The sequence below is a fragment of the Nomascus leucogenys genome, chromosome 8 (assembly GCF_006542625.1).
Source record: "Nomascus leucogenys isolate Asia chromosome 8, Asia_NLE_v1, whole genome shotgun sequence".
Taxonomy (NCBI): Eukaryota; Metazoa; Chordata; class Mammalia; order Primates; family Hylobatidae; genus Nomascus; species Nomascus leucogenys.
The window spans coordinates 13,071,364-13,091,730 of record NC_044388.1 but is presented as its reverse complement, the minus strand read 5'-3'; the positions used below and the strand labels follow the sequence as shown (position 1 = coordinate 13,091,730).

Genomic DNA, 20,367 nt, shown 5'->3' with positions numbered 1-20,367 from the left:
GGTCATGGCCAGGGTTCAGCCACACTGGCTCTTTAATTCCTTTGCGGCTTCAGCAGTTCTTCTCCAGGTAGTGGAGTTTCCTGCTCCCGCTGCCTGGAATGACCTCTTCCCTGTGTCCTCTTCCTTCAGAAGGCTGGCTCCTCCCAGGTCCCTGACTGCCAATGGAAATTAGACCACCTTTCTTTGTCCACCCCAGTTTCATCATCCTGATTTACTTCTTAGCACATACCACTATCAGAAGTTACCTGCTCATATTAAAAGACAAAGTAATATTATCTGACCAATTATTGAGCAGTTTCTATATGTCCAACACTATTCTAAGGATGTTTCTCATATTAAATCATTTCGTTCTGATAATAATTCCTTATATCTGTTTTACAGTTCAGGAAGTGGGGACACAGACAGGCTAAGCACCTTGCTTTAAGTGACACAACTACTTGGTGGCTGAGCCAGGAATCACCCCAGGAATTTGTTTTTTGTTCATTCTCTGTCCTCCCATTGGGCTGTAACCATCACTACTGGAGAAGGCCTGTGGTAGGTCCTGTTTACTGCTGTGTCCCAGCACCTAGCACAATGCCTGGCGCATAGTAGGTGTTCAATAAATAGCTGTTGAGTTAATGAATGAGTAAGGAGATTTCAAAACCTTATTCCTGCTCCCACCCCCTCCATTCTCTGGGAGATTAGTGTAGATGTTGTGCAAACTTCTATTAAACTTGTACTGAGTTGGTGAGTCACATGAGCTCTGCTACAAACAGACTCAAACTACTCAAGTGAAGGCAGCTTGAAGCAAAAAAGTCTCCTTACCTGGGCGTGCTTGGGATGTTAAGACAGAAGTATCCTTCAGCCCAGCCCAGCACCACTCTAATAGCTCCAGGATGCCAAACATGTCCCCCTGGTTTTGTTCGGCTTCTCTTTGTTTCTTGGTGTAAGCGGTGCCCTCCTGTGCCATCTTGTCTGCAAGAGACAAGTGGGATTTTACAAAATTTCAAGATGCCGGCACGGGCTGGGCTGGGTTGGGTTCTGGAGGGAAAACTCCGGAGAAATTATCAAGAAATGTCTTAAGAAGACCAGAGCTCCGGATCCTCTGGGCACTCTCTAGAGGCGGGATATATACAGTCTCTGAATTTTAAAATAGAAAACGCTGGGCAGCGGGAAACGGGGTAGAGGGAATCAGAGGTGCCAAACATTAAAGATATTTTGGGTAATAAAAATTAAAAGTTCATGTATCACAAGGACAAAAAACCAAACACTGCATGTTCTCACTCATAGGTGGGAATTGAACCATGAGAACACTTGGACACAGGAAGGGGAACATCACACACCAGGGCCTGTCGTGGGGTGGGGGGAGGGGGGAGGGATAGCATTAGGAGAAATACCTAATGTAAATTACGAGTCAATGGGTGCAGCACATCAACATGGCACATGGATACATATGTAACAAACCTGCACGTTGTGCACATGTACCCTAGAACTTAGAGTATAATAAAAAAAATTAAAAGTTTATGATTTAAACAAAGAGTCTTATTTCCTGGGATCATTTTATCACTTCAATGCTTGCTTCTGGGTTGTGGACACTTGCGGGGTGGGCCGGATTAACTCTTTTGTCTCTAAACACCTGGGTGCGCTGGCGCTCACTCTCAGCTGCGAGCTGAAGCCCACGCTGCTCTCAGGCTCCCCGCAACAGGCACCTGCGACTTCGCTCACTAAAATCTTCCAGTGGCCACAGTGAGCGGGCAGGACTGGTGCCAGCAAGCCCCAAGCATCCCGGGCCCTCTGGACGCAGGACTCTCCTGGCCTCTTCGGAAAACCACTGGAGCTCTAGACGCATAGCCAGCTCCCTCCTTTCCGTCCATCCCCAACCGCGTTCTCTAAGCCACGTTCTGTGCGCCTTACTCTCAGCACTCAGCCATTCCGCAGCCCCAGAGGCCTTGAAGTGGTGACCTCTGCCCACCAGAGAGGAGGGGGCCGGAGGGTGGGGCGGAGCCTTGTGGCAAGGCAGGTGGGTGCAGGCCTCTGGGGCCCCAGACTGCGGTGTCTGGCTCTACCAGGCTGTGTCTCCCGCCCGGTGCCTGCAGCTGCAAGGCGGGGAAAGACCTATCGGGAAAATCCACCTGCACCTGGGCCTGGGCCGAAGGAAACTTTACTGAGCGTCTTCTCTGCGTTTGGAATTATGCGGAAATTGAACCCAAGATGAATAACATGCAGCCACCGCCCCAGAGAAGCTCGAAGTCTGGTGGACTGCACGGACTGCGACAGGGACCCACGCGAGGCTGGGGAACAGGGCTTGAAATGGAAGTGTGAGAGTGAGAGCATAGAAGGGGTCCTAGCCCAGCCCAGGAAACAGAAAAGTCTCCCCATAGGCAGTAGGAGGCTTGTACTGATACCTGAGGTACGCACAGGAGCTGCGTGAAGGGAGAGGCCCAGAGCCAGAAAAGAGGAAGGCGCATCCTGGACGCTACGCGCCCTGGAGGGAGGCGAAAGGCCCGAAGAGAAGCAGATTAGGTCGTTGCCCTTAGAGGCCTCTTCCTTCACTTCTGGGAAACAGCGACGGTTCCCTGACAAAATCCCTGTTGCTCCGGGGTTCGGACGCCTTGCTAAGGCCGGCACGCAGCGGACCTTGAGTAACTGCGCTGTATATACTGAACGTGTGTACAGATTCTCCAGGCAAATGTGCAAGCGGAAAGACCTCATCCAAGGGACATCTCCAGCCATGGAGAATGAACTGGTAGCCTGGGGCCAAACTTCAGGCTGTGGACAAAGCAGGAGGAGTACTTAGGCAACCTCTGTCCTAATGCTTGTTCTGGTGGTGACCGAAGTTGCTGACTCTCCTCAGGGGTCACGTCTCCAGGACGTGCTACCCGGTGGTCCAGACCTGTCAGGGAGGCACAGCGTGAAGGGACAGCGCAGCGCAGTAGAGGCACCTGCTGGAGACAGCACCAGGCCAGACCCCAGGATCACGGGAACTCCTGCTGCGCCCGCCCCAGCTCTAAAGAATGTTGAATAAACCAGTGGTCACCGGTACTGCGTAAGGGGTGTGCGTGGCTTTGCAGTTCGCCTAGGAGAAAGCTGATGCACGGCCTGGAAGGTGCGGCCCTCAACCCTGCGTTCCCTCCCCGCACGGAGTTCCTGTCTCAAGGCCAAGACGCGCAGCGCAGATGCTGGCCCCCTCCTAGGTCAGTGCAGCTGGACCAGGCAACCGGGGTCTCCGAAACGTCGGGAGGTCAGCTGGCGCCCTGCCCACCATCGAACGCCCTTCGTATCACTCCGCTCCGCATTGCGAATAGCTTTTGGACTGCGACCCAAGGCTGAACACAAGAAGCTTGGAGAGGAGCTCGGGCGTTTGAGGAGAAGGAAATATGAGGAATTGCAGGAAGGCGCTCGCCTGCCCCGAACTGCCTCCGGGCAACTGGAAAGGATTGTCCTGGAAACTGAGAGGAGAAAAGACGAAGGACCTTGTGCCAGATCCCCTTGCTGAGTAATTTCCAAGAGCTTGCATTAACCCAGACCTTTGGATGTGTATTTGGTGTCCCCTGGGGGGTTCTAGAGTGAGAGATTGGCGGGTCCCCTCCGAACGTTGGATCTCGCTGCAGATATCAGTATTTCTCTCATTCCTTCCCAAAGCCGTCGGGATCGCCCAGTAGAATTCGAATTGGGCGGTTCCAGAATCTCCTATCCCTGGCTGGCTCTGAACATAGCGCACCGCTGGTCAGACCTGAGTAGGGGTTGCCAGCAACGCTCGGAAACCCTTTCCAGACTGGGCTGAAAAGTGCCTTTGCTTCCTGAGACCCTAAACTGAATGAAACTTCCTGCAGAGAAAGCAGGGCTACAGGGCTGGTTGGAGGCTCTGGAGAAAGGCCAGAGCTGGGGTTGGGAAGGAATGTAAAGGCTGTGCACCTGTTTGCCAGCCCTGGGAGGTGGAGCCCATGGCTAAGCAAATCAAGCGCAGGATCAGTCTTTCCAGGGTGGTTTATCTGCATGGCAGGTGTCGATTGCCCCAATAGTCTCATCAGGTGTTCCACATTGGGCTGCAGCGCCATGAAATCCCTAGATGTGACGTCTAGTGGAATGGGGGAAAAAATAGGGATTTTAAAATCCTATACATCAAGCATCACTCCCGGAGTCACTTTTGACAAATCACCTAGTTTTTCTCAACCTTAGTTTCCTAATCTGTAAAATGGGGATATTGCCCACCACTCTGAAGAGTGCACCAAGGGTGAGAAGTTCCACGCGTCTTTCTAATTTTAGGAAGGGGAAGCAAAGTCTTCTCCTCAAACTTGATGCACTACATGCTAGAGAAAGACCCTTCCTTCCGGCCTCCTCATTCCCTGTCACTCTCCCCCACTCCTAGCCCCTCGGAGCCAACGGAGCCTTGCGCGTTTCTGGCCGGTCCTCCCAAGAGAGGCTGGTGCAAAAGCCAATAAGCCTGGAACACACGCAGGTCCTGCCGGGCCTGGGACAATGGTTTCCATTTAATAAATATTTCCCCCAAGGGCATTTCACATCGAGCAGGCAATTATTCAAAGGAAACAGGCGCGCAGGTTGGCTCTGCGGGTTATTTCGTCCTCTTTACCCGAAGAATGCTCATTTGACGCAAGAAACGAGTCTCGCAGCCTCCCTGGGTGGGAAGAGGCGCCCAGGGACAAACCGACCCTGGTTGCAGATACACCGTGAGACTCCGCTCTAGGGCAGCTGCAGAAGGGGCACCGGAAGAGCCCCATGCCCAGCCTCCAGGCTCTTCTTACGGTATGAACATTTGTGGAGTAAAAGTTGGAGGTTTAAAGACGCTAAATAATAGTAACGTAAATGGGAACCGCGATAGAAATCTCAGCCCCACCCCCGCCCCAAAAGTGAAGAACAGGTCGTAGTGCTTTTAAGGGCTCACCAACTAGGGTTCGAAATCTCTGCATTGCCTGACGCGAGGCCTTCCGGGAGCAGATCAGACAACATTGCTCAGCCACCCAGGGTCCCAGCGCTACCCCCGGGCGCCGCATCCTGAAGCAGGGGTGAATGCCCAGTTGCAGGGGCTTCCCGGGAGAACACTGCCAAAGCACCGCCGAGGGTGGGGCGGGAAAAGTTTATTTCGCTTTTACCCTGAGCGTGCTATGTTCTTTTTCTCTTCCAAGGATCTTTGACAAGAGAGGAAAGTGCTGTCCTTGCATTTCGTGGCAAAGCTGTCCTATTTATCAACACAAGCTCTCGCCTCGCTCCCTTTGCTGTCCCTTCCCCGGCCTTTGTATTCCAAGCCTTAATTCTCTTTCACCACCGGGAAAGGAAACAGCAGACGCGGAAGAGTTTTATTTGTTGACAGTGCCGGAGACAATGTGGAACCCAAGTCCCCAGTCTAGAGCTAGCCGCTCTGCTCTAGCCCTCTCTCTGCCTCTGTCCCTCACACCTCTCCCCGCCCCCACCAGTCGCGCTCCCTGTTTCTTGCACCGGCGTGTTGGCAGGTGCGCCCCCTCGGCTTCTCTGCTGCTGATTGGCGCCCAGGTTGGGGAGTCGCCGCCCCGCGCTTATGTCAGAGTGCGTGCAATCCCGGCCCACCTCGCCTTTGAACTTCGCCGCTTTTGGCTCTCGTTCACCAGCCTCCCCGCATTCTCAGCCAGGTGCAGCGCTAGGCGCGGCAGCTCCGGGAAAGCCACGGGAGGGGGGAGCCACGACTGGAGACGCAAGAGGAGAGAAGGGAACTAGAGAAGGCAAAGGTGGAGAGGGGGAGAAGGAGGAGCTTCTTGCCCTGGCCAAAAAATTACCTGGCCACTTAATCCCGGAGACTCCGATACTTGGGCCCCAACCCTTGGTGCCTGAAGCCCCCCGGCCGATCGCCCTCTCCTCCCCCGCCCTTTCTGCCCCCACTCGCTCCCCCGGGGCTGCCTGGGCGCTGGGACTGGCATGATCAGCTGAACTTTGTGGGGTCAGCGCTTCTCTCTGGCTTCCCCTCAGCGGCGCCAAGGCGAGGGGAGCGCAGAACCCCGGCTCAGGACGGACAGACAGACGGCCAACTGCGCCCAGGCTCGTCTGCAGAACGCTTGCACTCCCTACCCCCACCCACCTAGCCGCCGGGACCATGTCCAAACCTTCAGACCACATCAAGCGGCCCATGAACGCCTTCATGGTATGGTCCCGGGGCCAGCGGCGCAAGATGGCCCAGGAAAACCCCAAGATGCACAACTCGGAGATCAGCAAACGCCTAGGCGCCGAATGGAAGCTTCTGTCCGAGGCAGAGAAGCGGCCATACATCGATGAAGCCAAGCGGCTACGCGCCCAGCACATGAAGGAGCACCCTGACTACAAGTACCGACCTCGGCGCAAGCCCAAGAACCTGCTCAAGAAGGACAGGTATGTCTTTCCCCTGCCCTACCTGGGTGACACGGACCCGCTCAAGGCGGCCGGCCTGCCCGTGGGGGCCTCCGACGGCCTCCTGAGCGCGCCCGAGAAAGCCCGGGCCTTCTTGCCGCCGGCCTCGGCGCCCTACTCCCTGCTGGACCCCGCGCAGTTTAGCTCGAGCGCCATCCAGAAGATGGGCGAAGTGCCCCACACCTTGGCCACCGGCGCTCTGCCCTACGCGTCCACCCTGGGCTACCAGAACGGCGCCTTCGGCAGCCTCAGCTGCCCCAGCCAGCACACGCACACGCACCCGTCCCCCACCAACCCTGGCTACGTGGTGCCCTGTAACTGTACCGCCTGGTCTGCCTCCACCCTGCAGCCCCCCGTCGCCTACATCCTCTTCCCAGGCATGACCAAGACTGGCATAGACCCTTATTCGTCAGCCCACGCTACGGCCATGTAACCCCCAGCCCGGCCCGGACCTGAGGCGTGGTCTGAAAGCCAGGTCTGCACCCTGTCCTCTGAGCCTAGCCCCGGCCTGCAGACGCCTCCGGGGTCAGCCCTGCCGCTGTCCCTTACACCACCCAGACTTTTCCTCTCCCTTCCAGGGGGAAGGGAGGGGCGTCCTCCCGGACCCAAGGCGCAGACAGGTGCCGGAAACTTGCAAACGTTATGACAGCTACACAGCTGCCCCTATCCCGACTCTCCCAAAACAAATCTCCGACTGTACCCCCTTTGGACAAAAAAGTAGGCAGTTTTGCTTTATTTATATCCCCTTCACTCTCCTCGGATAGGCTTTGGACTCTGAACTCCCAGATTCTGATATTATATCTAGAATATGCATATATTTTTTCCTTTTGTCCCCTGAAGAAAAGAGTTAGCTGTGTCTCTGTGTTTTGCCATCAGACACGACTAGGAGCCATCTGCTCTTCATGTATGGGGGGGAAAGGCTTCAAAGTTTTAAACTACAGAATGGGAAACATTTCTATTTAAAACCATGCTATGATAGTGTTTGCTTCTTTAAAGGGAAAACAAAAAGGACCTACATGGTTATTTACTTTGTGTAAAGCAGTGCTTCTAGAGACCTAAGTTTACTTTTAGACAGAATGTCGGGTTATGAAGTCAGGAAGTAGAAGGTGAACAAAAAATTAAAAGAACAAAAACATCCTAAATGGTCATAAATGTTTTGACGATGTCTTGGAAATGTACCTAGAAGGATTTTACCTCGTTACTCTGTTCATTTGTTGAACAAAGACGTTTTGAATAAAGACAATCTGTCATTGTAAAAAAGTAACCTTTGATGTGCCTAAAATCTGAAGTCAGGAGCCAGGTTGGAGGGGCTGGAAAGCCGGGTGCGGGGAGGCTGAAAGTGCATAGAGCGACTTTAAGCAGTGATGGCTGGTGGCTGCCCCCCGTTGGCCCAGCTTGGTGGTCTGCGGGTTGGGTGTAGGAGGGCCTAGAGTTTCGGATCCGTCCGGAATGCGCCCTGGAGATTGTTTTTTGCCGTCAGAGGCTAGACAAAGGTATCGTTCCCCGGAACTTCACTCTCTCCTCCCATTCTTCCCAAAAGGATCAGGCCACTTCGAGGAGTGAATGAACTAAGTCAAAGGCCGACCCAGACCGCTGAGATCTGGGTGAGTTTACTTTTTAAAAAACCAAACGCTGAAGGAGTAGGGAGAAGCACCGAGTCTCCTGGGAACCAGTTGCGCGCTGAACACCGCGTCCTGCAGTGGATGTTTAAGTTCAAAGCATGGGAGAAGACTGGGGGAATCAGGTATTCTGCCTTTTTAGGTGTTTGGAAACGCTGCTGCCCACTATTCTGCGGATTTGGGGCTTGATACTGGTTCCTAAGTTAAAAAATAAAACTCTAAGAAATGCAGAAAAATGTGCCATAGGTCCCCGCCCTAGACTGTCGAACACTTTTTACTGAGACCCTGCAGGAGCAAAGGGAAAAGGAAGGCGACATTGTCACGGCTCAGGCAAGGAGTTTTTAAAAATCGTAAAAAATCAAATAACAGCACAGCCCATGATGTTAAACAAGGAAAAGAGTCCTTTTCTTTCCCCTCCGGGTGAATGTTTTCTTGAAGATTATTGTCTTTCCTGAGGAGAAAGGACCCTCCGATGTTATCCAGCAAAACTCTTTGGAATTTGTTCTCAAAATCGAAGGGTGCTTTCCACCCTCGGTCTTGGAGTCTCACCCCCAAAGCCGCGCTCACACGTGGTTTTCCTTAATTTGCGTGCTTTTCCCACTGGCTTTGATATGCTACGGGGTGGGAGGTGGGGCGGCCTAGAGGTTTGTCGGCTTTCTGCTGCTGTTGAGAGATTTGTGCGCTTGCCTCTGCTGTTTCCAAAGGAGTCGGTGGCTCGAAGTGCACGGGAAACGTTGTCAACAGACACCAAAGCCGAAACCCGCGGATTAGCATATTGTCCTCAAAACAATTAGAAGTGTTTGAGGTGTTATTTGGAGCCTATTCATCCGAGCCCCTTTGTCAAAAGGGGATTTTCATTATTAAAAAAAAAAAAAGTTAGCAGTTGTCCATCTGGCTAAGCTGAATAGCAAAGTGATCCATGTTGTATATGCTTTTCTCATTAAGAGCTCTTTTGAGACCGATGTTAGAATTAAATGGTATAACACAATTAACATACACGGGCGCTGAATAGGAGAGGACGCCTATAAATAATAGATAGATAAATAAATGAGCGATCAGGCGAAGGTAAACAAAGGCGGGCTGAGGGAGGTGTAGGGGGAGGCCGGGCTGGCTGCGCCACGCTTACTTAGCATTACAAAACCCTCTTACAAATCGAGACAATTAGGAAGTGACTTGCCTCTGGTGGCCGTCCGGTCTGGGGGCCCTGAGCGCTTAGGGAAGGCCCCTCCTCCCGCCCCCTAGGAAGCCCAGGAGGCCTGGGACGGAGACGCCACGGTTTTCCTGTCTGATATAACCCCAACTGACAGTCCTGTCAGCCGCTCTGATAGCCCCCATAGCTCAGTGTCCCTTAATATCTCCTAAGATGAAGCTTACAGGGGTCTGGGTATCTCCTCGCAGATACCAGCGCGGGAGCTCCCTGGGCGCACAGAGCCCCCCAGCTGGAGAAAGAACCTGGCGCCCACGACCCCACCTGAAGCAAACCTGAAGGGTTAGGCTGGAAAGCGGCACGTGGCGAGTGCGAGGGCAAAGTGCGAGGGGCAAAGGCCTCGGACGGTGGCTGAAGCTGGAAAACCGAAACCAGGGTCCCGGGTTGCGCTTGGTCTTTGGCTCAGATGGGGAACTAAGAAACTAGGGTGCGCTGTAGCAGAGAGGCCCTCAGGGGGCTGCGGCCTCACTCAGAGGTGGCTGAGAACTCTTTCCAGCCTGCAAAGAGCCGGGGGCCAGTTCGGGTCCTGGGACCTGAAGTCAAAGACTTGGCTCAGGCGGTTTTTGGCCATCACACTTCGTTTCCTTCCTTCTCAGACTGGCCTTCCCCAGCCATCTGCCCTCCTTAGACCTGGTCCCAACCTCTCCCCCCGCCCCCATCCCCGCAAGGGCCTGCCTCAGCTTTGCCTCCGTCGCCCCGAGGGCCGCGGAGCGTCCGCCGAGGTGCGCGGCCGCGACTCGCCCTAACAAACAGCCAAAATCCTTCTCGTCACGCCGCTGACAGGGGCCGATTACTGACTTTGAAGTCAGGCGCAGACAAAAAGAAACCCCCTGGGGGGGTGTGGGGGGGCAGCAGTCCCTGTCAAACCTGTTTGCTCACAACTGTCTCTTTCTTTCAAGAAAATCATTAAAGCAAACCTGTAGGGAGAGGAGCGCCCCGCCCGCCCGGAGTGGAGAAGAGCCGCTTCTCCCGAGCGCGCGTCGCGCAGCAAAGAGCAGCCAAGAGTTGCCCTGGACAGACTCCTGGCATCCGGAGAACCCGAACTCCGGCGCTGCGCAGGGCTCCCGTGGCCCTGCAGGAGGAGGTTCTGCAGATCCCTCTGCGTTAGGCACACGTCCGGCAGCCAGGGAGCCCCAGACTTCTCTCGCTTAGCAGCCTGGGCCTCCTTCGAGAGGGGTTGGCAGGGAGGGCCCGGACCCCTCGCCTGAGGCTCCCATTACTTCCCCGGGACCCCTCTCCCCGCCAAAAGTTACCCCAATACATGCCGCGTTCAGCGCCGTCGCTCCTCTCTTGGGTGTTCCCTAGACAGCAGAGACCTGAACAGCATGCTGCTGGGGTGGCAGCCATCGGCGCCGGCACGGCAGGAGCAGAGTTGTTTGGGTTTTACCTAGGTTTGCTTTCTTAAACCTTGGCTGCCATCTGGCTCAGGGGTACACTGGCTACATCTTCTGAGAGATGCGGAATTCTTGGCCCCTTTCCGCCTCTGGCCTCCCTCATTCCGAGAACTCCGTCAGCCTTTTATGCACTTCTCGGTTTTGGATCCGACTCCAAAAATCTTTGATTCCCTTCCAGTTTCCGAGTTTTTCTATTTAAATATTAATTCATTAGGCCCGCTGACTTTAAAGACGGAAAAGACCGGCTACTTTGAGTAAATTACACTGAGGTGTGAGTGACTGACATCTGAGACCCCCTTAACGTTTGCATTTTGGAACTGGAGCGAGCTAACTTGTAGGAATCTCCTGTGAACCAAAGCGGGATGATGTTTCCGTCTGAGTAGGGCCAAGGGACTTTCATTACAGCTCACCATTTAGGGAAGTGTGTCCCGCCCGGTCAGCTTCTCTGGAGAGATCCGAGACTGCCAGGGCCCGGAAAACTTGGCCAGCTGTGGTGCCAACACTCTTGTTTCCTTCGTCTCCTCCCCAGCTCAGGCCTTGTTACCATTGTTCAAGTGGACAGTGAATTTCAAACCATTTGAATTTGAATATCACCTAATTCACAAGATTCGTGTAAAGAATTCTCATTTATTTGCTGAGTGGATTGTGTGTGAGTGTGAGGGGAAGAGGCACAGGGACAGAAGGGGCCCGTTAGATTTGGGTGCAGGAGAGCCGGGACCCGTGCTTCCCGCCTCCACCGAGGTGCGTGCTCTCCTGGCCTCCGTCCTGCCCTGCCGTGCCCTGCCTCCTAGGCTCTAGTGGACCTAGCAGTGGGAGAGCTACTTGGGCTGGTTTCTTTCCTGACGCTGCAGGGATGGGCATTGGCCTGGAACCAGAAGCGCAGGCGCTGGGCCACAGCAGAGTAATTAAGAAAATAATGAAAGTGATGGCGGATGGGGGCGCTAGAAGTCCTGGGGCGTCTACTTAAGACCAGAGACTCGCGGTCGGCCCCACGGAATCCCGGCTCTGTGTGCGCCCAGGTCCCGGGGCTCGTTACTCACTTCCTAGCCCAGTCCCTGGCCCTGGGTCCCGCAGAGGCGTCATCGCAGGCTCCTGCCCAGCCTCTGGGGTCGGGTGAGCAAGGTGTTCTCTTCGGAAGCGGGAAGGGCTGCGGGTCGGGGACGTCCCTTGGCTGCCACCCCGATTCTGCATCCTTTTCCCTCGAATCCCTGAGCTAGGCATCCTCCCCGATCCCCCAAAAGCCCAAGCACTGGGTCTGGGTCGAGAAAGGGAACGGGTGCCCGGGCCAGACAGAGGCTGAAAGGAGGCCTCAAGTTTCCTCTTTGCTACAAAGTGGAGAAGTTGCTCTACGCTGGCGGGCAGTGGCCTTTTCCAAACTTTTCCACTCAGGTCCGTAAGAAAAGCAATTCATACAGGATCAGCGCTTTCGGTGCGAGGATGGAAAGAAACTTCAGAAAAACTCTGCCAGGCAACGCGGCAGCACTTGGCCTCGGAACAGAGAGGAGAGAAAGACCTGACCGCCGCACTCAGGGCGACCCGCCGCACTAAGTTTGGGGGTTCCCTCTGCCTCCAGGCCTCTGTCGCCGGAGCTCAGGCTCTCCTAGGTGCTTCAGGGCCAGGCTGCACCTCTGAGCCCCGAGGAGGCCCTGCTAGCGCTAGCGCGCCGGTGATAACCGAGGGAGGTGGGTGAGAGGTGCGGCTGTCGAGGCAAACGCGGAGCACCCGCCCAGTCCTCCAGGGGCCGAGAGCCGGGAGTCCGGAACGCCGCTTAAGCAGCTCCTTGCTTCCCGCAGCCCGGCCACATCCCTGCGGGATTTCTGGACGCCCCGCCAGGGGACCTAGGGAGGAGGGAGAGAGGAGGGAGAGGGAATGGGCAGCCTGGGCGCACGCCACCGGTCCCCGTACGCCCGGCACCCCCCGTGGCGCGGCGAGTCAATGGGATTTGCACACTCGAGGTGTAACAGCATTACTGCATTAATTACCATTTCCATTTCACGTCCAGATTGTTTACTTATCTGCGGGAAACATATGTCGGGAGAAGTTCACATTCTGGATTCTGCTCCGCTGCCCAAGGTGCAATTCCGGGGAGGCGGCGAGGGGGGAGGGGAGGGCTTCAGATTTTTTATTACACCCTCTAGCCTTATCTGCCGCTGTAAATTATGAGGATCCTCCATTGAGCGGCATATGGAGATTATATACTTTTTTGAATATCGTTTCCCAAAGCCTGCAGATTTTCACTTTGAAATGAAACAATCCTCCGCTGGCTCCCCCGCGGACAGGCGTCTCCTGCGTTCCCCCGCGCGGCCTGGGGGACCCTTCTCGCAGAGCAGGCGCGCACCCACATCCCCAATGCCGTGGCCAGCGCCCAGTGGAGGCTTCTTTCATAGGGTCTAGAATAATCTTCCGGGGAACACCCATCCATAGGCAGTGTTTGAGAACTAAGGCAGCTCCCTTGCTCTGTTTTCCTGCGCCTAGCCCCCGGACTTTTGTGCCGTTTGCAGCTCTTTTTCATTTCGAATACCCGCATGGACGCGAGCCCACTTCTGCCCTCTTCCTACGCTGGGCGGCTCCGAACCCGCCGCGAGGGCTGAGGTGTTCACACCTGCCCACAGCAGCCTGCCTCGCCCTCAAGCGCCTCAAAGCTTCCTAAGCGCTTACATTGGTCTTGGGACAGCCGACTTTGGCTTCTTTGTTTGTTTGAGGGACCGCGGAAGTGGCGCGGAATGTGCCCCCGCTTGAGACCGCTTATTGTGAGCCCTCAACGGAAATCCTGCACGGAAGGCAACCGCCTCCCCGCTCGCGGTAAGCAGGACCCACCCGAGTAGCGAGGACCGAATCCCATCTTTCTTATCTCTCGGAGACTCCTTTCAGGCTGAGATCAGAGAGGGAGGGAAAAAGAAGAGAGAATCATTGTTCTTCTTTTTTTAATTTAATATACCAAGCCACCCGCTCAGGTCATTTATATGCTTAATTTAGTGATAAAAGTCAATAAGCGGAATCACAGGGTTCTCCCCTCTTTCTATTTCTTTTGACCACATTTTTCTACAGTAATTGGGAAAACAGTAAAATATATACACCCGCTTTCCCCCTTCAATGCTTTGTCTGCAATGAGATTATAATAAGTGTACTTTATTAATGTAATTTGTTTGCTTTTTTAAAGGATGCAAGGGAAAATGTGCCTTTTAAGAGATTTTTTTCCATCTTATCTGGGTTCAGTTTGCAGAATTACACATACTCTGTGTAGACACCCACTCTCAAAAGCCAAACTCAGAAATTTCCTTGAAATGCCCGTTTTTATGATTCAGAAATATCCCGTGGGAAACCTATTGTGATGTTATACCAGGAACAATTAAATGGACCAAAGCAATGCAATTAAGGCAGAGAAGAAATAGGATGGAAAATGGGGAGAAATAAACAGATTCTTTTCCATTAAGTATTGTTTTGAGATTTCTAATTTTTTCAGGACCTCTAAGAAAATTGTGAGGTGTCACTTCTCTCTTCTGGGTCTATCTGTAATTGAATCTAGGTCACTATTCTAAAGCAAGAAAAGTCTGCTTTCCACTTTCCTACATCAGGCTGAAATTTGGGGGAGGGACAAGGGTCTTGCAATTTCATTTAAAATGTAATGGTGGATGAACTGATAAGCAAATAGGGAAAAAAGAGTCTGCTTAAAAGAAAAAAAAAAGCATGGTTTTAATATGCTACAGATGGGGGGAAAATGATTTACATGAGAGTTTATTTCCTCTTTGCTGATATGAAAGAATTACAGATACAAAACCCACTGATCTATAGAATAAAAAAAGAAAAGAAATGTTATTTTCCTGTAAAGGTGTCAGTTCATTTATATTCATTTAACCATCCATCCATCAATTCACTTTCTCACTCCTTGCACATTCTCTCTGGCTCTGTTAAACCTTCCCTTACCAATACACTTTGCTAGAATATGCAATGAAGTTTTCTTTTAAAAAATAGTGTGAGATTGAGATGAAGTAGGTAAAGATAAGTAAAGAGAGAAGGTTTTGTTGTTGTTGTTAAATAATTACCCCCAATAATTCAGCATTATGACTTATGATTTTAGAACAAAATTTTACCCATATTCACATCTCATTACTGCTGCAGTTTGAGTACATACAACATGCCAGTGGTTAAGAATATATGCAGAGGATATGCAATTATTTTTTCATAAGATATACATGCAATACAAAGAAATTTATTAGTTATAAACCTTCCTGTAACTTAAAAAAAGTAGTAAAAGATGAGTCAGATGTTGGGTCGATAATTCATTGTTTTATTAAAATGGCTGTTTTAATAAGTATGAACTAGTTCACATTTCCCTAAGGATTTCCTGCTTGCTCAAGGTATGAGCAACATCAAATCTTTTGTGTTTAAAGTTTCCAGGTCCAAAAACATGTATAGTAAAATTTGCATATATTAAGAAAGAAATGAAAGGTGCAGTCATTTGAGGAGCTTCCAAATGCTGGAGAAGATTACATAAGAATAGGTCTTACTTTTCCTGAAATAAAAATTGATGACCAGTATAACAGGTATTTCCTCCATATTCTCCCAAATAAAGGGGTAACATAGTGTCATCTCCTCTTTCAATGACACGCAAATGAATGACTGGAGACCTATAGATCTAAGCAAGGACAAGACCAACAAGCAGCATCTGATGCTGGTTTTCATAAGTAAGAAAAGCAGTACATTGTTTAAGACAGCAATGCATTCCCACAGGATGAATCTTCTCCAGACTGAAGACCATTTCCTTCAACTTTTTTTTTTTCTGTCTTATCCCTTTCTCCTCCTCTTGTTTAGTTTTCCTTTTTTTTTTTTTTTAACCTGTAAATACTATTGACGAATCAGAAATTTTCTTTCTAGGTCTTCATAAATTATCAGTATAATTCTTTGTCATGCCTGCTTCTTCCTGGTCTCACTTTCTCTCACTGTGGTAATCCATTTTCTTACTCACCTAATTTTTAATCAACCAAACTGAGCATGAGGCAAAAAGATTAACAGTTTGGGCAGAAGTTAAAATGTCTCATGGATGTTTTGACTCAAACTCTATAGACTTATTTGTAGCAAGTGTTTATGATATAAATCAGCTGGATGAGAGGGCAGCTTTAAGACATTTTAGAATTGTTTCTTACCATTGTCTTTTACTTCCTGGGCTCTTCAATGTTTGTCATAATTATACCTAGTTAGAAGGCTTCATTTGCTCTGAGTTATCATTGGGAACTAAATTGAGAAGAAAAGAACCGAAGGCCTGAAGATATGTCATCTGTAGAAAAGGTGAGCTGAACTTTTCTCTGTCTGAATATACTTTGGGTTTACAATGAGACATTTACGTATTTGTATAAATCGGTTATACTCTGAGCTAATGTGAACACAAACTTGGTATAAATACAGATGACTCCCTCTCTGCTGCTGTGGCAGTTTCAACCAACAACTGGGGCTCAGACCAGTCTTGTCACCACAGGCTTGGTGAAATTCAAAGTGTGTCACAAAACTACAGCAGCATTCATGGCCAGCCTATTTGGTAGAAAGGATTGAAATCAGATGGGAGGTCAATTTGCTGTCTAAATCAAACAAACTTAGCTCCTTTGCAGATAATTGAAGATGCTGCAACATTGCTCGAAAACATTTTATAATAAACAGGTGAAATAAGCGATAATGAAGGTGGGTTTGGATTTTTTATTTTAGAGGGAGAAATTTCATAGAAAATATGAATCCTTGTCTCATGATTAGTGTCTCCCTGCAACAGCCCCATCCTTCTGCAGGTGGCCTCTTCTCGAGCTTTCTTGGCAAATCAAGAGCTTCCGCCTTTTGGGGGACATCCTCTTGACCTCCCACCCATATCAGCTCTTAGAGGACATTCCACAGGAACATTGTCTTCTTGTCCTCCAGTATTTTTTATGGAAACAGAAATTAGGTTACCTTCCTTATGCTCTAGATGGACATCTGAAATCATCAAACCCTTGAGAGAAATAGCCCTCATTCTTTTATGAGACAACGTGGAAGAAAACAGGTAAATTTCATTTGTGATGAACTGTTGCCAGAAAGAAAATTGCCATTATGATTTCATTCTTCTTCACTGGGGAGGGCTTAAGAGTAGGATAAACTCAGAAAGAAAAATAGTTCTTTGGATTGAGGCCAAAAAGGATATTCATTAATTTATGTCTTTTGGTCATCCTCTGAGTTGCAACTAGAAGTCAAAATGTATTCCTTCAGTTAGTAAGGGGGAAGCCAGTTGAAAAGGCCTTAATTAGTTAATGCATTTGCCAGCCCCTTGTGGTTCAAATTCCTTACTTTCCTGAACAGCAAATAATTTCCTACTCCCCTGAAGAATTTAGACCCTCTATGCTAAGATTCCACACCTCTGTCAATGAAGCAAGGTGGGAAAGTGATGATGAAGGGATCAGCATGCCACTGCCAATTAATCATGAAAATTTTGATAATTGGCCTTTAGTCCCCTACTGATGGTGTCAACTTCATTCATATATTCTTTCCCCTGATAAGAAAGGGCAGCATCAAAAGCTCTGACGGTCTTACTAGGAGAAATCTATGATACTTAAAGAAAAAAAACTGGAGTGCCATCAGGCCAGCCCTGGAAGTCTGTTGGAACCTGGTAGAGATATTGCCTGGCACAAAAGCCAAAGGCTGAGCACCAAGCCTCAGACCATTCATTTAATGAAGTCCTGGCTTGGATGCAGAAAAAGAAGTCAGGAAACTTGTATTTTACTTCCCGTGGCATCGACTATGCCTGGATTGATGTAAAATAGTCCACTGGATGTGAATGAGTAAGATTTTGATTTCTCTGCAATCAGTGACTGAAAGAAAATCCAACATTGTTAACAGTGTTTAAGTATCATCTCCACTAATGAATTAAATGAGATTGCTTTTTCTTTCATTAAAACGTGTTTTAGGAATATGCTTTAATTTATTGTATCTCTTTCCAGGACTCTGAAGATTTGTCTCCATATTCTCTGGAAAGATGTACTCTATTTGCAATAAGAGGGAGCCACATGGTTTATTAGATGGTTGTTAATCGAGCATTCTGTGCAAAGAAGTTTGTGCCTTAGGTATTTTATCTTGTTAAATTCTCCCCAAAGCATTATTAGGTAGGTGCTGCTATTATGCCAATTTCAGATATGAGGAAAGTGAGGCTCAGAGACATTAAGTGACTTACCCAAGAGCTCACAGACCTCACATGGAGCTGCTATATCCAAGCTCTCTGTCTTCCCACTACTGTCTTTAAAATCAAAGGCTTACTGGAGGTGAGTAAAGGAAGGAACAAAGAACCCATGGCATTCACAGCTGAGGAAGAGTCCAAGGAAGGGGGGTAAGGGGGAGGAGCTGAAATACCTTCCCTGTCTCAGTTTGACCTAGAATATTCAGAATCAAAACTGATCAACATCTCCTGTCACTGAACTCTTACTAGTTGGGCCCACACTGCTTCAGCTTTATAATCCCAAGTCTTACTGGCTGCTTTTAAGTCTTGCAGACATAGCCAGGGACCAGGACACCACCAGGATGATCCCAAATCATCACATATAAGAGGCACATTTACAGACACGGATTTCCTGTAAAGCCTACCAGATGAGCCCCTGGCCCCTTCCAGTCCCATTTCATGATGCTCATTCCAGAGCAGCCTTCTTTACCACACAGCTTAGCAATCGAAGGTAAATATGTTGGGAAGGAAAGAAAAAATATTCCTGAAAGTCCTATGTCTTGTTCTCCTGCCCTTAATCGGGTTTAGTAAATCTGTCACCCTGATCATCCCCTTGAATTTCTAAACTAGATTCTTCAAATCTGCCCAATCTCTATGTCTTTGCCTTGAGATAGGAACAATGTTTCTTGCTTGCTCAGCCTGCATTGGGCTGTTGGGTATCAACCGTGGAATACCAAGTGGCTTTTGCATTTCTCTGCTAATAATAATTTGCATTGGATGCATCTTTCTGGAAGGTTCAAAGCTTGCCATAAATAAAAAGTTACTGATTACAATATTTATGTTTAAGGCAATATTGGGACTTTCCAAAGCCTCTCAGTTGTTTTGGGCTCAACTTTTATAGAGCTTCTCTGAAACATGCCCATTTACTCATTCTTCTAGATTTAGAATTCCACTCTCAGTTGGAATACAGATGATCCCTAACAAGTCACATGAAAAAATGAATTGTGGAGCCAGAAGAGTGAGTTCTTGGAGAACTAAGGGCAAGAGATCTGTGAGCAAGATTTGATAATTTTATAAAAATTAAAAGACGATTTGAAATGTTATTGGTCTTACTAAAACTTTTACTTGTGAACTGCAATTGATGACATGATCACTTGTGCCAATTATAATTTTATACCAAAAGACTACAGAGCATTGGATGGGTGTGTTGGGCAGGTTTTTCACAAACGCTGACAGAAAGGCCTGACAAAGGATGGGAGGACAAACTGGGGGGGTGCCAAGTAGAAAAACAGAAGCAATGGCTAAGTGCTCGTCCTGGACTCTGCCCTTTGATAAGGGACTGAAGGTCCCTTATGATCTTCTTTCAAATTCCACCATCACAGTTTTAGTCACATCCATCTATAATATTATTTACTTTCAGACTTTTCTTTAAGTTGACTCGCTTTTTCACTTTAACCTTACCCAAAGCAATAATGCATATAAATCGTAAGTTTGTTGTAATAGATTTTTTGTAATACTAACCAAAATTAAATTTATTCCCCTGTAACAGAGATAATTTCTCAAATTACTTTGGAAAACACCAATTTAAAGTGCTCAGTTTACCACTTGAGGAAAACGAGAGAAGATCAGAGGAGTAAAGCCATTTTTCCAAGGTCACACAGCCTGACAACTGGAAAGCCTGGCCTCGCACCTAAGTCTTTTAGGTATTGGCCCAGTACTCTTTCCTTCTATCATCTTTCCCAGAGGCAAAGAAAAAAAAAACTATCAGGCAATTAGCACTATCTCTTGGGGGTAGAGGGCGTGAAAATTCACCAGGTTCTCTCATAAAGTTTAAACACTTTCTCGATGGTGCTAAACCTTATCTTGGTTACTCAGACTGTCTTCAGTCTGTTAATTACATTGCATAAAACCTAACACATTTCCATGGAAGGAGCTCTAAGAGAAGAAGGACCTGAATGGGTTTTGAGAGCCAGGGCCTGCCTATCCTTTAAGAAGGTCATCTGGGCAGAAGAAAGCAGGAAGGGAAGGGAAAGGCCACTAACCATAAGCAGTCCAATTGTGGGTAAGTCACTAGTGTCAAGGAATGTAGTCTCCTCAGTCAGGCGGGGTCCAGGTGCTGCATACTGCCCAAACTGCCTGCCTTCCCCTGGATATTTGTTTTATCTTGGAGCATGTCGTGGCCTCAGAGAACTGAATTCTTGATCTGTGGCCTTTCAAAGTCTATGGTTGTTTCCAACATCACATTGTCTGGGATTTGTTACTCGCAGCACAGATTCCAAAGGAGCCTTCAGTAAAAGTAAAAAGAAAGAGAGAGAGAGAGAGAGAGAGAGAGAGAGAGAGAGAGAGAAAGAGAGAGAAATAAAGAAAGAAAGAGAAAGAAAAGAAAAGAAAAAAAAGAAAAGAAAAGAAAAGAAAAAAGAAAAGAACAGAAAAGAAAAGACAGCAAGCCAGCCAGTGGAAGAGTTTAGCCCCCACAAAAGCAAAAAGCACCCAACGAATCAAGCATTTTGTTGCAGACTTGTGCTAATTTTGTTTATTTGTTTATTACAAGGTGCTCTAAACCTCCTGGGGTATTCCACAGCTTTAATGACTATGTGTAACACCACCTAGCTACCACTGCTTTTCCATTCA

At 49.2% G+C, this 20,367-nt stretch overlaps 1 protein-coding gene and 1 long non-coding RNA gene across 2 annotated transcripts; both read left to right on the top strand.

Annotated features, from left to right (window-relative positions):
* Positions 1-5,566: 5,566 nt before the first annotated feature.
* On the top strand, positions 5,567-7,611 carry SOX14 (SRY-box transcription factor 14). The gene has a single exon (XM_003265273.3). The coding sequence runs from the start codon at positions 6,062-6,064 to the stop codon at positions 6,782-6,784; it is 723 nt and encodes a 240-aa protein (XP_003265321.1). The 5' UTR covers positions 5,567-6,061; the 3' UTR covers positions 6,785-7,611.
* An 8,623-nt stretch (positions 7,612-16,234) lies between these two features.
* Positions 16,235-18,911, top strand: LOC100606223. Its single transcript, XR_001116154.1, has 3 exons — positions 16,235-16,593; positions 17,525-17,647; positions 18,676-18,911. It is a non-coding gene; the product is annotated as an uncharacterized LOC100606223 (long non-coding RNA).
* Positions 18,912-20,367: the final 1,456 nt, after the last annotated feature.